At 41.2% G+C, this 23798-nt stretch overlaps 1 protein-coding gene across 2 annotated transcripts; it reads right to left on the reverse strand.

Moving 5' to 3' along the window:
- Window positions 1–204: 204 nt before the first annotated feature.
- LOC101946154 (receptor-interacting serine/threonine-protein kinase 2-like) lies at window positions 205–21988 on the reverse strand. 2 transcript variants are annotated; one of them, XM_065579740.1, is made up of 12 exons: window positions 21758–21988; window positions 18093–18270; window positions 13978–14131; window positions 13569–13724; window positions 13239–13381; window positions 10159–10208; window positions 7018–7179; window positions 6018–6103; window positions 4801–4869; window positions 4474–4633; window positions 2563–2769; window positions 205–1702 (listed from the first exon to the last, which is right to left on the reverse strand). In XM_065579740.1, exons 1-12 carry the CDS (start codon window positions 21879–21881, stop codon window positions 1380–1382), a joined length of 1812 nt encoding a protein of 603 aa, XP_065435812.1. In that variant the 5' UTR covers window positions 21882–21988; the 3' UTR covers window positions 205–1379. The 2 variants fall into 2 exon arrangements, with proteins under 2 accessions (XP_065435812.1, XP_065435813.1); XM_065579741.1 differs by lacking the exon at window positions 4801–4869 and having other exon boundaries at window positions 21758–21987.
- Between the last annotated feature and the right edge of the window lie 1810 nt (window positions 21989–23798).

Below are 23798 nucleotides of genomic sequence, written 5' to 3' on the forward strand. Positions count from 1 at the left end.
CAGAAGGAAGGAATACAGTGGAGGGACTCGTTCCTTTTTTGACCAATGACAAGAGCCCTATGTTGTACCAAAAGCTGTTCTGTGGTCTGTTGGAGAAACAGAAGTCTCTCATTTAAAATGTAGCATGAAACATTAAACTTCTAGGAGCTAGAAAGTTGCCCCCCCTAATAAAGTAAAAAATGACATTTCTAACACACTTTGACACTGCTTTAAATTTTAGCCATTTTTATAGTCACAAAGCAGCCTTAAGACAGTTTGACTGAATTTTCTAAAATGTTGATTTTAAAACTTCTAAAGCTAGTGGTTTTAAATTATATCAGGTGGAATAAATAATCCCTTGTATAAATATGCCTTAAAATACCCCACTCCTGCATTTAAGATTCCAACACTTCAAACCACAGGATTGATTGAACATCTTGGAAATGAAAAGAACAATTGCAAAGTAGTGAAACAAAACAATGTAGCTTGGCATCTGAAATATCTATACATCTTGTAATGATAATGTTCTTGGGCTTATCCAGTGCCGTGAATATTGCAGGCATCCTACTGTGCTTTCTAATGGAGGCACCTTGCACACTTCATTTTCATTTTAACTAAGATATTTGATGTTCGTATCTTTATTTACAGTTCAATGGAACTGTCCTTCCAAAGTGGCCAGTTTGGCACCTCTTATCTTGCAGCTTACCTTCACATTGTATACCTGTATCGTTCATAAACTGAACAACATTAACATGCTGTATCCAGGTAACTTTAACTTGTTTATGGCCATTTTATTTCAAGAGTTTCTGAATTTGCACCTGCTAAATGTAGTGTACCAGTGTACAAGGACAAATGCTCATTTGTGCAAGAAAAATTTAAAAAATGATTCAGTTTGCAAGATGGTAAATTTCAGAGGCTCGTTTGAAGCGATCCTGAAAACTTATTCCTTAATGCTTTTCACTTTCACTGTGACAGCTTGCTTGGCTGTTGGCAAAAGCAACTTCTTTCTTCCTTCCCAGGCAGCAGCCCATCCTTAAGTACCTTTCAGACTTGGAAGAGCTTAGCATCAGTCTTCCTCTCAACCATCCACCAATAAGTCACAATCAATTTACCTCCATTAAGAAACCAGGAAATAATAAGTGACATGTGACTTGAACTAGACTCTGGCATACTCCCATAATCCTACCATCTCGGAGGTCCAAGTTGGAATATATATTACCAGGCTCTGTTATTTCTGCAGGCAATGGGTATCTTGAACTCTTAGAGGACTAAAGTCACTGAGCAGTAGGAAAAGGAACAGACTTTTTAGTCAGTGGGTAATGAGAAATGAACATGAATTAATGTCATGCCAAGTTACCAGTGCACCAATCCATGAAATATGCCATGAAAAATAACTTAAGTCACTGCAGTCGTCTATTTAATTTAGCAGAGCTGTCTGTGATGTGGCTGCCTCGTGCCAGAGGGCTACATTTGCTAGTTGAGAGCACAGTCACTACAATCTGAGCTGCCCTCTCTCCAAGGCAGAGGCAAGTGTCCAACAAAGCACGAGCGCGGCTAGTCAGGGTGGGGAAAGAGGTGATCATTTCATAGTCCATTTTAGACAACACTCGCTGGGAGCGAAGGACATCAAGAATGTGGTTGAGGCGCCCTTCTGTCATGCAGCTCAAGATAGTCTGTCGCCCACAGGCTAGGATCTGGCAGCAGTTGCCTTTGCAGCAAGGACCTTGAATAAAAGGAACAAATTTAGATACACCAAACTGTCAGACTTTTTCATGAAACTGTTAGCTAGTGGCAGCATTAATGTCAAGAATGAAGTGACTAATGGAAATGTAAGTTCAGTGGAGCAATAGGAGCTGATGAAGAGTTCATTTACTTGCAGTCTCTATTCAAAACTAGCACTGATCATAGACCCAGACCACAGAAAATAATATTTAGTGAGTGAGATGACTTAAGGAGAGGGGATTCCCAGGTCTGATCCTGGTAATCTATCATCTGTATAACTGTTATGTAAAGAAGTTTAGCTATGTCTAGAGAGTATTAGTCTACTTGCCCAAAGAAAATATAAAAATGAGGTGGAAGGGAAGTATTTTTCCAACTAACCTTTTGCAACCCCAAGAACTACCTTGCTGGAGATATTTGAAGTTGTCACAATGAAAGGTTAAACCACATACAATGGATTTTTTTCCCCATTTGTTATAAACTCAGTGGGCCTATTTCACCATAAAACTTGCTATATTTTGTGAGGTTTTTCTTTAGACCCCTTTCCAGTGAAAGTCCACTTCTGAACAATGTGCCTATTCTGAACAAAAGTTGGCTTTGAAGGCCAAAGTCTGAGCTTTTAGTAACACAGGAATTGCCACCCTGGAACAGACCCATGGTCCATCTAGTCCAGTGTCCTGTTTCTTACAATGGTAAGTACCAGCTTCAGAGGAATTACACTAATTACCAGTAAATACACAAGAATATGGCCAAAGTACAGTTTTTATCTGAAACACTGGCTAAAGTGTGGCAAAATAAAATATTACTATACCACATTGCCAGGAGCTTCTGGTTCTTGAACTAAACTTTTCTTTGGAATCTCACCTGTTAATGTTTGTTCACACTGTGTGCTTTGAAATTGGCTATGATGGGGACTGTGCTCAGGTGGCAGCGATAACTGTAGTGGCTGCTGCTGCCACAGCTTTGGGTCCCTTTGACAATGACCACCATCTTCTCTGCTTGCATGTGGATCAGAGGTCCAAGGAGTGGGAAAGGAATGCTGCAGAGCTGATTCTCTACTACCTGGATGAGCTGGGAACAAATAAAGATGGGTGAGATAAGACTTTTAAATTGGACTACAGCTGAACATAATAGAGATTTATCAATGGATAGTTCTGGATCTCTAATTTAAACAGAGGTTAGAGGACTAACTTGTCTGTAAATATTACATCCTGTGAACACTTGCTGCTAGACCCTCCCTCTTATGAAGTTTTTACATTTATTATGTACATACTCCATCTCTCACACTTTTAAGAAAATTGTTTTATGCAAGAGTATGGATGATGAATTCCCAGGAGCGAAGCATCATCTTTTCATGCAGCATACCACCTCTGTTACACTACACATAATGGGACTGTTGTATACGGCCAAATAATAAAATTTTATTTGTAAAATTAGAAATTATAAGGGACACTAAACTTAAATCATATATTGCAAAAAGAATGTGCATGGGTTACTGAATTAAAAGTGGAATTTTTTTTAATTTCATCTTGAATATTGTCTCATACTTTGTTCCTGCCCACAAAGAACTAAAATATTTTTTTGTTATATGTTTGTACAGCGTCTAGCACAATGGAGCCCTGGTCCTTGATGGAGCATCCTTGATACAAATAAATTAATAACATTGCAGTTGAATGTCTAGGTCAAATGTTTCAACTGAGTTTTAATTCTAGAAACTCTTCTTTGGGTTGTAGATTTTATAAAAGTTTTTTAAAAATGTAAACTTTGGGCTACATCTAAGTTGTCAGTGTCCTTTTAACTTGTTGATTATAGTTGTGGACTACTGTAAATTTGTGGATGAAGTTGAGGAAAATCCTGTTTTTCCCAAAAGGAACAGCCACTAATCTATTTCAGTACTAAGTATTAAAAAACCTGTATCATAAGTCCCATGTATTCAGAGGTTACCAAAGATCGATAATAGATTTTCTGTGGCTCAGATCTTGTAAACAAAACCATCAAAACAAAACCCACCTCCAATCCGCTTATATACACGAAATGCACATGGATTTAAATACTTTGTCAAACATTTGCCAAGACAAGCCGACAGTGAAAAAATGGAAGGATATGGTAGGTAGGAGTGGCTAATATGAATCATTCGTGGACTTCTGAAGAGATGGGACTCTTCCAAAGCAATTACTTTCTAATGTGGAGACATTTGACAGCAGCTATTAGAAAGTAGAGAAAAGTACTGTGGTGATTGAGGGCCTTGGTAGAGGGCTAGATTCACTCATGGTGGCAAAGGCAAAAGAAATTGCACCTCTCTGTTCCAGCAGGGTCCACTAGACCCAGGATGGATTTGCTCTCTGGGGAAGAGCAGGCAGTTCTTGGAATGCCAGAGAAGGGCAGCTTTAAGTTGTAGTCAGAGTGCCACAGGTGTCTGACTGGTGGAGGGTGTTCAGGAGGGTGTACACTAAATCAGCAAATTCTATGGCTGTCTGGTTTACACCACCGAACCCACTGAATGTCCACTCACGTATGGGAATACACTGGCTAGTTGTGAGTTCTCCCTGTGGAGGAATGGTTGCAAAAATCTTGCACCGCTGCAATTCTCAGGGCAGACTCTTGCTACTGCAGAGAAATCTGTTGCTCTGGTTATATCCAGAGTTATATCACAGTTGCACTCCAAAGAGGGAGACATTTGGCATGTTTTTATGGATACTGAGACAATATGTAATTGTTTAATATTTTTATAGTACTTGGAGGTAAAAACATCTTGAGATGATCAATCCTACATACCTTTTTTTTGTGTTGTGTTTGGCGCTGTGATATCTGCAAGTACCATCTGATTAGCCTTCTCTCTTCCTGCAGGGCTGTCAAGAACAGTTGACAATCTCTGTGCTGTTAGATGGACACTCTTGTCGATAAGCCGGTTGCTGTTTTTCTGTGCACAGATGACCTGACAGGGATGAAAATGGATAAGAAATTACTTCTAGCTTCTTGATAGAAAAGATCTCCCTTAGTAGGCAGACTCCCTAAGGGAGTCTAAGTGCCTAAGTCACTTTTGATAATGGGACTAAGATACCCTTGAAAAATTTTCCTCCCCAAGTCCATATATTTGCTCACCTCTAGATTGTGCACATGTGTCTGAAGCATGTGTGGAACTGAGCCTTTGCAGGCATTTACTGCTCTCTCCTGAAACAAACAAACAAAAAAACCCCACTAACTTAGTAAAATATACACAACATTCAGTTCAAATGAAACTAAAAAAAATCATACACTGAATATTCATGGAGGTTCTGCCAAAATATCAGGCACATACACCACATGATCTGCAGCTAGGAGTAAAATCAACCAGAGTACAGTTCTATTACGTACTGAAACAATATTGGGTTGTTTTGCCTTTCTCTACAGGTATTTATTTCATACTCATCACTGTGGGCGTTGGGGAAAACAGGCTTTTTCGGTGCATTACAAAATCACGTCATAAATGTCATGCCACCACAAAGACCAATGCTTGGGAGCTCCTTCTCCTTTTATGGGGTACTTCTACATCTGGTCTTCCGCAAATCACACCTCCCATTTCTCAAATTGCAGCCTCTACAACTTTGAGTTCGGAAGAGATATTAAAAAAATCTCCCAAAATCTGGGATGCAAGACTATTCTCATCAAGTCAGAATCCAGCACAAGTGAGATAAAACCAGGAGACTTTTCGCATTTTTCACTTCACAGACTGTGAGTTTAGTAACATGAGAAATCCCAGCTGCATAAGTATCCTGTGCTACCTTCCCTCCAGGCTGTACTGACAACTGATCTCAATCCTGACATCAGACATTGCTCTGCGGTCCCAGACCTGGACCTGATGTAACTGAGACTAATATTCACTCACAGCTATGTTGTGGTCTGATTGATCTTGGGAATGGATACTAGGATGAAGCTGCATTTTACAAGTAACCTCAGACAGAAACTGACTTGGGGACTTCAGAGATGACAGGCTAGTGCACTAACACATCTGGTTAACCTAGAACCATCCTTCTATTTGCTACTGCTGAAAGAACGGTGTGAGGGGGCCCTCCAACTGTCTGTGACTCATGCATACTTATCAGTAATATAGTATGGAGAGTCTCACTTGTGAATCCTGGATTAAACTTTTGAGGCTGAGTTTAAATCTTGGATTGACGTATTTTAGCTCTATCCGCTTTTAGGGACTGATCTTGAAATTTTAACTTATAGCCCTTTTGAAGCAATAACAAAGAGACAAATTCCTGTTTGATTTCAAAGATGGTAATCACGAAAAGCAGGCAATGCAATTGTATGGGACCAAATCTGAATTTTGCACTAACCTTTGCATCAATCAAACTGTAGATTGCACTGGAAATCTTCTCCTTGCTAAAAGCACTCAAAATTCTCCTTAAGAGTTCCACACATTCTGTGGGAAGAAAAATGCATTTTAAATACAGGATGTATACATATCCAAATAAGCAAATATCTATGCACCAATGTGCTTCCACTGATTTTATTATTCTGTTGCAATCATATTAAAATCTTTTAAATCACCTCTAAGTAACTTTGCCTTATATAGTTTTATTTTTTGATCTAATATAAACAAATTAGGATCAGATTTTCAGAAATGTGCACACAAAAACCTGCAAATTTGTACCTAATTTATTCATGACTGCACAAAGCAATCACAGTAAAAGCATGTGCGGATGGCTAGTTGGACACTTCTGTGTACAGGTCTGAAAAATCTTGGCCATAGTTTATCATTCATGTTTCAGGGCTGTCTTTTTAGAAACAGAGGATTAGATCCTCAGATGGTATAATATAGCTACTCTGACTTAACCAACAGTGGGATTTGCTCCAGTGGGAATGGTGATTACTTTGAGATGGGACTGTTAAAGGTAAATCAGCCATTCTTCAAATACTGAATTTAGCTGGCAATCTCCAGTAATTTCCTAGCCTTTATCTATGCTAAATTTACTACACTATATTTAAACTAAAAATCTTGAACTGACTAAGCCACCTTAGAGGAGGGCATGGCATCCTTATTTAAAAAAAAAAACCCAAACCAAAACACTACAGTATGCTGGTGACAGTGCCCCAACTGTTTCATCTCACACTGGGGTTACAACATTCTATTGTGCCATCATTACTGTACAATGATCTAGGACATTAAAGAGACAAGGTGGGTGAGGCGATATCTTTGATTGGACCAACTTCTGTTGGTGAGGGAGACAAGCTTTCGAGCTCACACAGAGCTTCAGATCTACAACAACACTGCATTACTTAGGACACTCAGACTGTTTGTGATGGCAACAAGGGGGAGCAAATACTGAATGTTACCTGCAGTTTGGGGCCTGTAATCTGGGTCTTGGTGCCAGCACAGTATGATGAGCTGTAACAGCCTGTTTCTCTGAGGCAAATTGCTCTGTATATACTCTGCTTCAGTCCCAGGCCGCAGGCCACTACACACTCCTGTCACAACTTCCAGCAGGTTTTTTTTGCCTGCAAGAGAATGAGAACATGTTATTTAAAAGTTAAAACCCTCAGAACTATTTTAAGATGATGTTTAGTGCAGGTTATTTTCTGTATTTTAAAACTAAGTCTACTCTTTAAAAACGAAAAATAAAAACCCAACAACACACTCTTAAGTAAAGCTGACCAACTGTGACAATACTCATTTATACCTACTGGCAGCAATCCATTTATTTCTGGTTAGAAGGGTTGTTTAAGCAATAAGTCACAACTGGATATGCAGGCATAACTGGTAACCTGCATGCACAAATACCCTATTTGCAGTTATAGTTACTGTGTGTGCAGCCTAACCATACAGTTATGTATGCAATTCTGCGTGCAAATTTTTAAACAAATTATTCCCTTTATGCACAAAAGAATCTAATTCTTCTGGGCAGCTACAAAATGGCAGTGAAAAAATATGAAAGCACCGCCTTGCATGAGTATATTGTATATAGCATTTTTAATCCCAGCCTGTAAAGTCTGTCAGAATGAAAGCTGTTAGGTAGATAAAAACAGAGTAATCTGCTAGGTGACTTGTGATCAGCAGACACTGGCTTATTCTGACATCATGTGTACACACACACACACACACACACACACAATTCACAAATGTGATTGCAAAATTACAGCATGCTGCCCCCCTCACTTCTCCCTATGGCATACGCCTGCATATTCTCTACTTGGGAGCAGGCTGGTGGTTGAAATATACACGTATGTAATTCTCATCTTCATTCATAGTAGAAAATGAAAGGCTGAACTTGTGGAACATTACATATGGAAAATGAGGTGTATGGGGTATTTGTTGATGAATTTTGCAGGAGCCCTGCATGTCTTGATAAATCACTAGGGAAATTTGAAGAGATGTAAAATCATGAGCCTGTGGTCATTTAAGTTCCCATGGCACTCTTTGTAAGAATAAGGATGTTTGCTAGCCCTGATGTAATGGCCAGATTCTCGCTGGGGTAACTGCATCCTGCCTACTGTCATTCCCTCTGCAATTTTAGTTGGATACGCGATCCTTCATTTTTTGTCCAAAAGGGCTGTGCAATGTTAGTGTGCGTTGAATAGTTAGATGTTCCACTCGAGAGATAGTGAGTGAAGTGATTCTCATAAATAAATGTGTGTGTTAAATTGTAAAGATCTTTGGGGCCCTTTTGGATGACAGGTGCTATACAAATGTAATGTGACTTGTTGTAGAGTCATATTTAATAGAAATAGTCATTAAACAATTGCCAGGAAAAGTTCCACATCTTGCTGCTTTCAAAACCCCTGATTCTTGGGTTCTGTAGTGTTTAGTGCACCATAGGCAAGCAGGTAGTTTCCTTTCCTTGGACCATGTAGTGAAAAAGAAAGTCCCATAGATAGGTAGACCTGGAGCCCTTGCCATTTTCCAGATAGAGGAGAGTACTAACTGTAATGTAGTTTGATAATCAAGTACAGAGGCACAACCTTCTTCACATATGATTGCTCAAACTGAAATCTCATTGTTAGAGCAATCAACTGTAAGAGAAGGAGAGTAAGAAGGATCATATTCAGGAACATGATACAGCACTGTCACTTTCATAGAACTCAAGAGAGACTAGAAGAAACTGATCCTTTTTTAAAGTATGTTTACTATAAGTTAAAAGGCACCATGCTTTAAAGGAATGAGAACAGGACAGGAATCAGCATTCCAAAGTCTAGTTCTCAGCTCTGGGTGTCATGTTAAACAAATCATTTACCACTGCCTCAGTTTCCTTATCGATAAAATGGGGATAATTTTCAGTATATTATACAGTGCTTTAAAGATCTACAACTCTGTAAAATTCCTCATTTTCATTTTGTGGTATAAAATATGCAGAAAGTAGCATATTTTATAGTAATATAAGTCTAGCAAGAACTAAAAGTTCCTATTTGAGACCTGAAACTCTCATTGATTTTTAAACATGTATAAAGACTCAGTTCTACTCACTAGACAAGTTACTTGCCACTAAGGGCATGTCTACACTGATATAATTTCTAGCTTGAGTAGGCCTACCTGCACTAGCTCTGATTGTCTGGGATTGTACGTGAGCATGTAGCCCTTCCCACCATTTATGCTGCCATGGCTACACTTAATTTTTAGTGTGTTAGTTGGATCAGGGCTAGCGCGGGTGTGTCACTCAATCTGGATATTACACTCTCCAGCTCCAGTGTAGACATACCCTAAAATGCTGCCTAATGTCAGTATGCTGGATTGTGATGTTAGTATGCTGAGTGTCACAAGCCAAAGACCTGTTGCTATGCATTAAAGATAAGCAGAAAGGTCAAAATAACAATTTAATAGGGTGCTACAGTGAACAGACTTAGGTAGTACATAGTAAAAACTATGCCATTAAAGCTACCCCTGAGAAGGTATCTGTTGCTTTTACAATAAGAATCTTCATTTGGGGCTAGTACTGTATTCCCTACAGGAGATGCAGAGCTATGGAACTGGGCATTATTGGGATACACAGTTGGCAGAATTTGTTTTTTTATAATTTTGACAGATAATACTGTTTATTTTTAATTTTTCCCCAATTGTATCGAATTTTTACAGTTGCAGAAAATTATGCGAGTGTCAGACAATTATTTAATGACAGTAGATGTTGAGGTTCAAAAAGCTAAAGTTTTATAACCATTCAAACACAAATTGCCAATATCACATGTCAAAATATACAAAGTAAATATCCTTAAATCAAACTCTAATAAGTTATCAAGCAGCATTTTTCTTATTTTGCCTATCTGTAAATTTCAACTATCATTGGAAATATTTTTGTTAGTTTGTGTGTACATTAAAATCAATATTTACTGACACTTACTGATCAAAAATTAATCCTTCCAGCACTATAATAGGGATTTGAGATAAAGCGAGGTTTGAAAAGACAGGTCTGTTGGTATCAATGTTGCTTAGAGGAGGATAAATTCAGAAAAAGATAATTAACCATCAAGAAAGAGAGATATACGTACCTTCAAAAGGTTTCTGTCTGCTTAAGCTTTCCCAACATAGCATTCCAAAGCTAGAGGCAAACAATAACGAAATTGTGCTTGTTAATTTGGAATCTGTGTTGGTGTTGATTACTTACTGAAAAATTGAGTTAATTAGTTCAAGGGAAGGGTATTTTCCATGTTACACTAAGTCAGGGAGGGCAAACTACGGCCTGCGGGCCAGATCCAGGCCCACAGGCTTGCCAGCCCCGTGGTGCAGCAGGGCTAAGGCAGGCTTCCTGCCTGCCCTGGCCCTGTGCCGCTCCTGGAAGCAGCCAGCACCACATCCCTATGGCCCCTAGAGGAGGTGGCTGGAAGAGGGCTCCCTGTGCTGCCCTCGCCTGCAGGCTCCGCCCCGTGCAGCTCCCATTGGCCAGGAATGGGGAACCGCGGCCAATGGGAGCTTCGGGGGTGGTACCCACAGGAAAGGGCAGCATGCAGCGGAGCCGCCTACCCCATCCCATCCCCAGGAGCCACTGCTGGACGTGCTGGCCACTTCTGGGAGCAGCACGGGGCCAGAGCAGGCAGGGAGCCTGCCTTAGCCCCACTGCGTGCCGCTGCCACCCTGGAGCTGCTCGAGGTAAGCGGCATCAGGCCTGAGCCTGCACCCCTCCTGCACCCCACACCTCAACCCCCTGCCCTGAGCCCCCTCCTGCACCCCATCCCCCTGCCCTGAGCTCCCTGCAGCACCCCTCCTGCACCCCAACCCCTGGTCCTGAGCCCCTTCCTGCACACCGCACCCCCTCCCATGCCCCGCACTTCCTCCCGCACCCCAACCCCTTGCCCCAGTCTTACATTCATGGCCCTGCATACAATTAACCCTCGGGCCAAAAGGTTTGCCCACCCTTGCACTAAGTCCTTCCTTATTAGTAGGATTTCCATTTTTGCATACTATTATATTTCAGTTTCCAATTGAGCTGTGCTTATACAATACTCAAGGGATATAACAAAGACCAGCTAGAATTCTGTTTCAGGGGAAAGTCTTGCTCTTAAATTCTGTAGATTATTTTCTAAAATACCTCACCTAATTTCCATTTGTGGGTTTCAAAGCCTTTCACTTCCTCTTTTTTTGTTGTTGCAGTAATTATAAAGTGTTTGGTAGTGTTGAGTATACTGACAAAGGAATGAACTAGCTGACTCACTAAAAGCTTGATCCAAAGCCCAATGAATCTTTCTTTACATTAGTGAAATTTGCATCAGGCCCTAGATCTTTTTTTCCATTTGTAACTTCTAGGAGATGTCACTATAGCATTTAAATGTACTTAAATCAACATCAATATTGGTGTAAAAACACTTGGATATATACGCAAAACAAAATATATATTCCATGTCACACCACTGCTGGAGACGCACAGGTCTCATGCAATACCAGTCACTTCCAAACATCTATAATTAAAAAGGTGTGACACCTGAGAATGGGAATTATGCCATCTGAAAGTAAGCCTTTCACTCCTTTCCTGTTTGAGCCTCATGTATTCTTCATGGACAACAGAGGAACAATCACATCATTCATAGGTGTTATTAAATACATATATAATATGTATATTGATGACAACAGAAAAGGCGCTGAAGTTGTTGGCCTCATAACAAAAATAAAAGCTCTAACACTAGAAAATTGGCCATACTTAATACAGGTCTGTCGCATCTTACGCGCATTTAACATGTGCGAATTCAGCTTTATGCGGTCGGCAAAAACAAAACAAAAAAGAGAAAAATAACAATTTAAATACTGTTCCTGTAGTGCGGGCGATTTCGCCCGCCATTCCACTCAATGTAATTTTGACTGTACACGGTTTTCGCTTTACGCGCTGACTGCAGAACGTAACCCCAGCATAAGATGAGACAGACCTGTATTAGGTATAAAGGTTGTCATAGACTCTGTGGTGCCAGCCATGAAGATATACGTCCATAGAGTCACATAGTTGCTATTTTTGGATTGTCATTCATCCAGAGTATCATGTATGTGCCCTTTGGATGTGTGGCAGACAAGATGGCGGAGTAAATAACATGCATTCTTTATGTAAGTCACTTCAATTAAAAGTTAATGCCTGATTAGGAATAGCGAGTTCTTTCAGAAGAGATTCCACAGGATCTTAAAGGGACATCATCAAGATAAAAATCATATTCTTATTTTTAACTAGATTTCAACCAAGCATCCAATAATTGTGCCTAAATATTAAATAGTGGCACAACTGTCTATACCACCAACAGCAGCCATTTAAAAATCTAACTACCTGACTTGTTGATATTAGGTTTCTAAGTGGATTGCACTTGTGTGTGCAAATAATTGTCTACAGTTTTGGCACCTACATTGGACATTTAGGCCCCAGTGCTAGCGTTTATGAAAAGAATCTTCAGATATTTATAAAACTTTATATTATTCAAACTGAAAGAATTTGGAAACTTAACTCTGGCTGTTTGACTACCTGATGTCTAAGGCATGCTTATTTTTGTAGGCAGATTAAGTTTTGTGCAGATAGTTGAAAACACAGAATCAGTTTGGTAACTACAGTTGAAAGTTTGGTTTCTGATCTGAAAAGGGTATGTTTAAAAAAAACATAAGTTTTGCTAAAAACTAGTCCTTCACCTACAAGGATTTGTCACTCTCTCCTTGTGTGCATAGAACTCCTTTTAATTTATTCAAGTAAATCTAATATAAGCATCAAGATGAGAATCTACTTCATAGCATGTCATCCGCAGCAGTATTCTACTTTTTTACTGTAAATTAATATTTTGAAGCTGAAGTTTGGCAATTGCTTAACCTAAAGGTATGGTCATAAGTCTTAATTTTTAATATAATAAATTGTATTGAAATAATTTCCGTCAAACATTAGGAATGTCAAGTTTAACTAAATGCTGCAATATTCCTAGTCTGGAATGTTATGCAGATAGGATATGTGTAACAGCTGTTATTTGAATGGAACACTGTGACCTGTAGGTTTCACTGTAGTATAATTTTACAATATTTTCTTGAAAGAAACATTTAATTCAATACTATGTGAATTGCTCTCCAGAAGTAGGTCTCCTTTAGCTATAACTTTCCCTTAAAAACCTGTACTAACCTGTAAATATCTCCTTCTTGTGAGGGTACACCTCCTTCAAGTATTTCAGGAGAGTGGTATACCAAATCCCAGCAGCTTCTATTGCAGTTCTGCAGAACTGATCTTTGCTGCTTCCTCCAGGAGGTTAGACCATAATCTGTTATCTGTAGAGAAGGGTGAATGGTGAATTGTAGCAACAATATGGCATTATTGGTATCAAATATTGATCTGGTATTTTATGTTAGGACAGATGTCTGATAAATAATCCTATAATCAAGCATATTAGAAGTTGTTCTGGTTTCATGTCAAGAAAATAATGAAGACAAAAAGCTAAATGTAAAAGGGCCTCACCTTAGCTCTATATTGTGTATCCAAAAGGACATTGGAGGGTTTCAGGCTGTAGTGGAGGAGAGGAGGATCTAGTCTATGGAGATGATATAATCCTTCAGCCACATCTGACAGGATCCGCATGAGTAGGGGAAAAGGCAATTCTGGATACAGGTGGTGCTAAAAAATCAACATTTATTTCAGTGTAATATTCCACGATATATATAGATATGTATATATCTTTTAGAATTATAAAGCAGTCATTATTCACACTATCTATTGAGTTCTACAGGTGAAAGGTATTAGCAACTCTATTGCAAAATTAATATCCATAACTGAGGTACAGTTTGCTCATTTTATTATTGCCCTTGCTTCTAAACAGTTTTAACACCCATAAAGGAGCCCCTCTAAAAGATCCCTACCTCTTCCTTACCTCGTGGATGAGTGAGTGGAGGGATCCATTGCACATCCATTCAGTCACGACCCCCAGAAGTCCCTGAGATTGGTAGATCCCAAGAGAAGGCAGGAGCTGTTCAGACTGAATGCGTCGTGTGTTTGCTACATCTTGGAGTAGCACCTTCAACTCACTGCAAGCAGAGAACAGGGGTTAAAGAGGCAGCATTTCAGACAGACATGCTGAGTAACAGTCATATTGTGTGATATTGGAAAGAAGGATGATTTGGTAGAGTTTTCCCACCACTCCCCTTAGCTGGTGTTTAATACCAACCATGTTTTCTTGACTACAAAACATCTTTCACATTAAAACTGTAAAATGTACAAGAAAGAAGCTAGTTCCATTAGTATCAAAATATATTTATCAGGATCTAAAATGCAAGGGCAGGAAGAATGTTTGGGATAGTTAAACTAACTGAAGAAACGACCGCTCTGAACTGATTTTTTTTCCTGCCATTCCCCTAAAAGTATGTTTTCCTCATGCCATCAGTGAGGTCCCTTCTACACTGCAAATTTTACCAGCTTCAGTCAGAGCCTGTCTTGCCTGTATGGCTGGGATCAAACCACATCAGAGAGTAAAGCTAAAGCCATGAGGCCAAATTCAGACCTAGTGTAAGTGGTAGGTGTAACTGTAGGGACTTAGTGGAGCTGAATCTGCTTCTACTCAGATTGGATTTAGTCTTAAATTCAGTGGGATGTATTTTAAGAAGTATAAGGAAACCAGATTTTGCTAATCAGTAGAAGATTAAGACTATTTGAGAACTTTGGACAATAACTTCTTTGTTCAGTTGTACAACGGTAGCACTGATCTGTGGATCTGATCAGAATGTTCAGTTTCAAGGAAGATAAATGAACTGGTTCTGCTACAGCCGGGGTGGCCAACTTCTGGGTCCGGACTCGGAGCCACGTGCGACTCTTCAGAAGTTAATATGCGGCTCTTTGTATAGGCACCGTCTCTGGGGTTGGAGCTACAGGCGCCAACTTTCCAACGTGCAGGGGGGTGCTCACTGCTCAACCCCTGGCTCTGCCACAGGCCCTGCCCCCCACTCCACCCCTTCCCACACCCTCCTCTGAGCCTGCCATACCCTTGCTCTCCCCCCCACAGAGCCTCCTGCATGCCACAAAACAGCTGATCAGGACATGCAGGGAGGGAGGGAGAGGCGCTGATCAGTGGGGCTGCCAGTGGGTGGGAGGTGCTGGGAGCGCTGGGGAGGGGGTGGAGCTGACATATTACTGTGGCTCTTTGGCAATGTACATTGGTAAATTCTGGCTCCTTCTCAGGCTCAGGTTGGCCACCCCTGTGCTACAGGATCATTCCTCCCTAAGTTGCATTTAACTTTAAAAATATGATCCCATCTGCAATACGTTCTGAATTGCTGATTCTATGCATGAAATCTTCAGCCCATAGAAATCAATGGTAAAATTCAATGGGACCAGGATTTCAACCCCTGTCATTATTTTAAAGACTAACCCAGTTAGTGTTTCCTGCTGAAAAACAAATCTGTATAGTTAGGAAGAGGGTCCAGCTGCATAGTTTGGCTTCTGATCCCAACTGTTCCAAAGTTTGGGAACTTAATTCAGTCCCAAACATTACACCATGTAAATCACAGATTTGCTATTCTATTCTATGTACGTTTTTAGGCTGTAGGATATATTTATTGCAGTAGGTCCTCTTTGATAAATCTTAAGATCTTAACTTAGATTCCTCATGCTTCAGCAAACTTCCGTTGAACTCAGTGACAGTCTCATTGACTTCAGTGGGAGTATGCCTAAGTAAAAACTGAGTAAAGACATCAGGATTTGGCCTGATGACACTGTTGGTAATGCTAGCACCCTGGACCCTATAGTATTTGCTTCCTAGCTGTATGCAATGGCTCCTGGTCCCTGATCAGCCTCAGCAGCGTGCAGGAGATTCTTTGATCCCTGAACTGATGCCCATTCCCTGATCTGTCCCATGTACTGGTGTAAGAGATTGGGAGATATCTGACAACTCCTCAAACTAGCATCTGTCTTCCAAACCAGCTCCTGTTCCCACTCCCCCCAGCAACTCCTAACATAGGAGGGAGACTATTTCAGAAAAATTCTCTAAAAACTATTTTAAGCTGGTGTGGATCAAATTTCCCACCCTCTGCTTGCCAGTGCCCGAGAGGCTGCTGGTAACTGCCCTTCTGCTGGAGCACAATACTGTGAAATGCATGGTGGAAATGTAAGACAGGGCAGCACAGTCCTATTGTAGTAAAAGTTGCTTCCTGTATTTTTGCTTTTTGTTGGAATCCTCTCTGGTGTGCATGTGATAGACAATTCAGGGAAGTATATAAAAATGCAGTTATAGGGAGAAGTGACTAAAAATTACATTGTGAGTTCCATATTTGGGGGTCACTGATTTCCAGATCAAATATATTTGTGCATGGATAGTGCATGGGCAGTGGCAGTAACAACACACTCAAGTTAGATGTGCAGCTGTGCAGGCACTTTTCACATATACAATTGAACATGCATTGTTTAGAAAAGTCAGGCCAGGCAGTCCAAGTTGGATTCTTTTTTAAGGAAGGAAAACAGCCTTTTCATTGCAAACATAATGGATATTCAGTATGTTAATACCCGTGTTTATAAATAAATTGTGGCTCCAAAATTTATATACAAATTGTGCTTATTTCTACCTCTTAACATCATTACTAACACTATGGATTTCTACATTGGAACTAGGTTAGCAGTTCAAATGATGGGCAGGATAGAATCCATCTTATTCTCATTGCTGGGTTCACTCTACAGTGGTAATAGTGCGGGGGAGGTGAGGGAACAAACAGAGACTTGACATTTAAAGAGCAGATATGAGTAAGAAGGTTCATTTTCCCATAATCACTTTTGTAACTAGAACAACACTTTAAATCCAGAAAGGAGAAAATAAATTATTAGCTTTTGTTGTCTGATGTAACTTTTTTTTTTATTTAAACAAAAAGTGGGGAGCAAACAGGGGAAAGAGGGCAAGCCTTTTAGAAAAAACTACCAAATAAATATATTCTTATTTTAGATTAGGAAGTTATTGCATTTCTATTGAATTTAAAAAATAAAAAGCAGAACTCTCAAACTTAATTTATTTTTGGCCTGATCCCACCTCCATGGAAGTCTTTCCCTTGACGTCAGTGGGATTTGGATCAGGGCCCTGAGCCCTATAGAGGCCCTCACTAAAGACAAACTAGTTCTTGTTTCAAGATTCAAATTTGGGTGCCATAAATGAAAGAATTTAGACTCAAGCACAACCAAAGACCAAACATGGGAACCTTGGATGCAAGCACCCCAAGAATTTTAGGGGGTGTTTGAAATCTGAGTTGGATTAGATAAATTGTTCCTGTCTTTGTTTTGGGAAAAACGACCTCTCCATATCCTACTTTAAAATATTTGAAATCTGAATTTTTCAGCTTAAGCATGCCGCCTAAAAAAACTAGCTAAGGATCTAAACTTCTCAGATACTAAAAAGACCATGTTCTGCTCTTGGATACCCTTTCAAGAAACTGAGAGCCTAATGAGTGCATTCACTAGAGTGATTTGGTCCCACACCATTAAAAAAATAGTATGGGCCTGACTTCATAATCTCTATAAGCCTGTGACTCCAATGAAATAAATTGGAGTTATGTGAGTGTTAGGCTGACATCCATTTGTGTCAAAGTTTGTGGTTATGACTAATATATGCACTCAGTCCTATCTCTACTGCAATTGTCCATTCTCCCTTTCTTCTCGTATGTGTACATTTATTCACCTATCATGTTTTGTCTAAAACTTAGATTGTGAGCTCTTTGTGTTTGTTTGTATAGTGCATAGTACAACAGTGCACTGAACATGGGTTGAAGTCCTTTGATGCAATCACAACACTATTAATAATGACTTCAGGATCAAGCCCCATTGTCATTACGTATGTCAAATTTCTCACCTAGTGCAATTCAATGTATTTCTTCCACTTTGTCTCTGTTAATCAGGTGAGAGTCACTGAAGTGGAAAGGTGAACTGGGGTCAGAAATGCTACAGTCCATGTTGGTACCCTCTTTGCACTACTGTCCTCCTGAGCTGTTTATATAGTAAATTAAATATGACACCCACCTCTCTGTTGTATTCTGGCTGGTCAGCAGTTTCAGTGATACGTTAATGTTCTGAGGAGCATGAAAGGCTTTGAGGGCGAAGCCAGAACTTGTCCTGGTGAAGATAAAGTTATCCAGCTCTTCCTGGGCTATTACGGGCATCAGATTGGCCATTTTCTGGCGTTTAGTGGGGGAGAGAACTGAAGAAAAACAGACATCCTCAGATTTGTTTTTGTTATCATTGCCAAGGTACACTGAAGTTACACCACACTTTGTTCCCCAAACTACTCTTCACCTTCATTCAAAAGGCTTCGTATTACCATACTCTGGGTCAGATTGTCCTTTAAAGATAGGGAAAAAATTTACCTACCACACAGGGACATCCTGAGGTTTACTTACCATTTGTAAATATGAGGTGCTAAGTGCTCAATATTATGGCCAGTTCTCATTATAATCACCTGGAAATATGGGGGCACTATTTACATTAATATAATACAATTAGTGTTATAATTTGGGGAAACAACAGATTAAAATTCTTACAGTTCCATGCTGGACAGAAAGATAATTCCCATGAAAAACTGTAATAATGCCGGTTTGTTTACCTGCTGCATCCGCAGGTCCAGCCGATCGCTGCTCCCACTGGCCGCGATTTGCTGCTCCAGGCCAATGGGAGCTGCTGGAAGCGGCGCGGGCCGAGGGACGTACTGGCCGCCGCTTCCCGCAGCTCCCATTCACCCGGAGCGGCGAATCGCGGCCAGTGGGAGCCATGATCAGCCGGCGCTGCGGACATGTCAGGTAAACAAACTGGCCCGGCCCACCAGGGGCTTTCCCTAAACAAGTGGCGTCCCAAGTTTGGGAAACACTGCAGTAATCCATTCCAATCTACCTCCAGAGCCATGCCCTTTACAGATGTGCCATTATTTACTAGGATACTGTATGTCAACAGAACAGCAAAACAAAAGGCCAAATTCCCTGATGTGGTATATTGGCAAAACTCTACTGAAGCCAGTGGAGCTATGCCCATTTACAGCAGCAGAGAATTTGGCCCATTGGTTATATATACTAGATCTCTAGGGCCACGTGCATATGTGCCTTAATACACATTGACTAGAGATAACAACCTCCCACACAGCCACTTTGTGTTAATGTATGAGTCAGGTGTTATTAATAACAGGTGAGGATGTTTTAAAAATATAGTGAGCATAAAACTCCCTGTACTTAGTGCTGAAAGAAAGCAACAAGAACAGACAGAGCTGAGACAAGGAAAACAGAGAGGGAAGAAAAGGTGTCTTCAGAAGCCCATTTATGAGAATACTGCATGGTTGGAGATCGGAGGGTCATAAGAGCTCAAAATGGAATGCTCCCCTCAGACTCAGCAGATTTCCCCTAAGAAAGCCATGCCGGAATTAATGCTGCTCTAAACTGCAGATTTAAGTAGTGAGTAAGGGGTGTAAGTTGAGAACTCTCTTTTTAAGTTGAGGGTTCAGCTAAAGTGTGGTCTTGTGCTTAAGGCATTAAACTAGGATGCAGGAGGTCTGATTCTAGTTCCCAGCTCTGCCATAGAAAGCTTGTGTAATCTAGAGCAAATCACAATCTCTCAGTGACTCAGCCAAGCATCTATAAAATGGAGATAACCACACACCTTTATTTTATCCTTTGTCTATTTTGCCTAACTAAATTGCAAGGTCTTCCAAGCAGGGTCTGGCTGTTACACTGTATATTGATATCACCTAGATCAGTGGTTCTCAACCCAGGGGTCTGGGGCCCACTCAGGGGCCGCGAGCAGGTTTCATGGGGTCCGCCAAGCAGGGCCAGCATTAGACTTGCTAGGGCCCAGGGCTGAAGCCGAAGCCTGAGCAACTTAGCTTCACAGCGCCGCAAGCAATTGCCCTACTTGCTACCCCCTAATGCTGGCCCTGGCTTTTATATGCAGAAAAAGCAATTTTTGTGGTGCAGATGGGCCGTGAAATTTTTATAGCATGGGGAGGGGGGGAGGGACTGAGAAAGAAAAAGATTGAGAATCCCTGACCTAAAGCACAATGGGGTCCCAAACTCAGTTAATGCCTCCTACCCTAATTCATATAATAATCAGACTAAAATGTCCATTGGTTGACTAATAAAATTCCCCAGTCTAATGTAAGTTTGATGCAACAAGATGGGTTAGACCCTTTGCTTTTTATTTTAAACAACAACATTCTAGACTGAATCTGAAGGCACTAGCTGTGGTTCCTGCAGAAACTATTAAAACAAGGCACTCATTCAGTAGCTATATGATGGCCTCTCAGAATGACTTTGTTGGCTCAGTTCAAAGGCAGGCAGGGTTGTGACTGATCCTCTCTAAGCTGCTATGAACAAATTATTGAGCTGGATGGCAACAACTACGTGGAAGGAAAGATTATAGACACATGAGATTTCTCTGATGCCCAAAATGAAGAGCTTAAGAACATAATCTATTTTTTCATATACATCTGCTTCAAGCAGTGTACTTTGTAAAGGACACATCCTACATCTGCTTCAAGCAGTGTATTTTGTAAAGGACACATCCAATATGGCATGAGACCAACAGAACCAGCCCAGTCATTTTACGTGCAAAATTACACAAAGCTCTTCCAAATCAGAGACAGGCAAAAAAAAAAAAAAAAAAGAACCATTTATTCCTCAAATATTATGGGGATTGGATAAAGTGGAACCTAAATTTAGTTTTGGTTTCTGTGGAGAAAAATAAACAATCAAAAGGTTTGCAAAACAAAAATCATTTTTCATCTCTAAAAATGTGTAAAACCAGAACCGTTTACTCAAATCTCTAAATGTTCAGGTTCGAAAAAAGAGTCTAATAATGACCCTTGGCTCCAAATCGCTCCTGGTTTTGCTTATTTTTATTTTAAAAAGAGAACTAGGTAAAACTGGAATCAATTATTGAAACTTTGGTGGCACAAATAAAAAAAGAAGCAGATCTGAATCACCCCCATATTTTGGTTTTGTAAAATCTAACCCTGACCAAAGAGGTTTTGAAAACCAGAATGACACATTTTCACCACTTCTTGTTTTTATACAAATGAACTACAGCTGGAAGCAGGATTTCCCCCCCTACATCTAGAGGTTTGGGCAAGATTCTCAACTCATCTGTAAATTGCCGATTTACATCAAGTGAGGATCTGACCTTAAAATCAGAAACTCCAGTTTTGCTACCTTTACATACATTGAGAATTACCTTATTTCAGAACTAGTCAGTGGGACTAATCACAGATTAAGGTACTATTTAATGTCAGTAAGAGTGGCAGAATCCGTCCCTAAATGGGATGCAAAAGGATCCTTCATTGGGAAAAAAGCTCTCAGTGCTGCACTACCAACAGCTCTGCTCTTCTGGGTATAGAGATTTTACTCCTTTTAAAATCTAATATCATTTTACTGCCCACACTACCATGTGGTTTCTAACCACAGCTTGTAAGGTTGGCAGTTTGAATGAGGAGGACTACAGAAAGTTGTGAGAGGCTTTAAATGTCTCATTGAAACACACTGGAAAATCCTGCATTATAAGAGCTAATCCTTTAAAAACTACCTTTATGCTTAATTCACAGTGAAAGTGTTTCCATCCATATGAGGGAAGTGTGGCTGGGGGCTGATTTAATGTTTCAGTGTACAAATAAAATAAGTGAAAACAAACATACAAAGAATATTGCGACTTACCTCTAGACGTGTGGGCATAGAGACTACAGGAGTGAGCTAGTGCGACTGCAACAAAGAGCTGCGATCTGCCTGGAACAGTGATGCAGTCACAGTCTAAGCCTTGCTGGGTATGAGTCAGCTGCATTGTTTATCTCCTCTTTTATTGGCTGCCTACACACATCCAAAATTTCCCCTCGTTGTGTGTGCAAACTGTAACTCCTTAGTGACTGCAGTCATCTAGGTTCTCTTCATGGGCTGGCCAGTTAATTGCTGAAATAGGCAAGAAGAGGTTATAGACAAGATTAGAGAGGTTGAGTGGACACTGTGATGGCCACCACCACCCGTACGAAGAGAAAACAATAAAACTGAGACGCATCAGAAACACCACCCTGGATCCAAATACCCCCCAAAACACAGGGATGTTCAAATCTGGATCCAGACTTTGCAAACCACCCTTATCTTTACAGTGGGGTGCACCAAAACCCAGATACAAAACCCGCTCAGCTTTGGTAAAGTTTGAATCTGAATTTTGTGGCTTAGGCCCATCTCTAAATAAAGACAAGGAAAATCATTCCCTTTTTGGTTACAGTAGAGTGTGCACAGAGAAAGTGGATATGTAGTAAAGGCCTGATCCTGCTAGGTGCTGGGCTGCATCCATTCTCACCAAAGTTAATGGAACTGGAGGGTGCTCAGCAACTAGCAGAATGGGAACTTTAAGGAGAAAACAATAATATTTTTGAGTGTCCAGCTTTATTTACAGAATATAGTGTAAGTGGAGTTTTGTGAATGGTACCCTCTAAAGGGTCTGATCCAAAGCCTACTGAAGTTTATGGGAGTTTCTCTGTTATCTTCATTTGGCTTTGGATCAGCCCCTAAATCAGGGGTGGGCAAACTACGACCTGCGGGCTGGATCCAGCCCTCCAGCTGTTTTAATCCGGCCCTTGAGCTCCCACGGGGGAGTGAGCTCCAGCCAGGGAGCAGGGTCGGGGACCACTTCATGCGGCTCCCGGAAGCAGCGGCATGCCCCCCCCTCCAGCTCCGACGCATAGGGGCAGCCAGGCGGCTCCGCTCTGCATGCAGCCCCTGCCCCAAGCGCCATCCCCACAGCTCCCATTGGCTGGGAACCGCAGCCAATGGGAGCTGTAGGGGCGATGCCCGCAGACAGGGCAGCGTGCAGAGCCACCTGGCCACACCTCCGCATAGGAGCTGGAGAAGGGACATGCTGCTGCTTCCAGGAGCCGCTTGAGGTAAGTGCTGCCTGGAGCCTGCACACCTGAGCCTCTCCCCATGCCCTAACCCCCTGCCCCAGCCCTGATCCCCATCCCACCCTCTGAACCCCTCGATCCCAGCCCATAGCACCCTCCTGCACCCCAAACCCCTCAACCCCAGCCCCATCCTAAAGCCCACACCCCCAGCCGGAGCCTGCACCCCTTCTCACACCCAACCCCTGCCCCAGCCCTGATCCCCCTCCCGCACCCTGAACTCCTCATTTCTGACCCCACCCCGGAGCCTGCACTCTCAACCAGAGCCCTCACTCCCTCCCACACCACAATCCCAATTTTGTTAGCCCGCCATACAATTTCTATTCCCAGATGTGGCCCTTGGGCCAAAAACTTTGCCTGTCCCTGCCCTAAATGCAGAGAGGAAGCAGAGAGGAAGCAAAACCACTGAACATGCTCCCTTCCCCTTCCTGTGGAGCCTGACAAGCTTCTCTTCACCAAAATAAATAAAATATAAAATATATATATATATATATACACAGATATTCCTATCTCATAGAACTGATATACCTATCTCATAGACCCCCGAAAGGTCATTGAGTCCAACCCCCTGCCTTCACTAGCAGGACCAAGTACTGATTTTTCCCCAGCTCCCTCACAACCCTGGGTTTAGCAGGCCAATGCTCAAACCACTGAGCTATCCCTCCCCCCGCCAGCATTATGTGGCTTCAGCTCTGTGGTTTGAAAGGAAGAATGCCAAGGATAGGAGGCAGGGAGCAGCCCATCACATGATTTCCTCAAAGCTGCATGGCTATCCGAACAGAAATGAGTGTTACTAGAAG

This window comes from Chrysemys picta, unplaced genomic scaffold, assembly GCF_011386835.1.
Source record: "Chrysemys picta bellii isolate R12L10 unplaced genomic scaffold, ASM1138683v2 scaf765, whole genome shotgun sequence".
Taxonomy (NCBI): domain Eukaryota; kingdom Metazoa; phylum Chordata; order Testudines; family Emydidae; genus Chrysemys; species Chrysemys picta.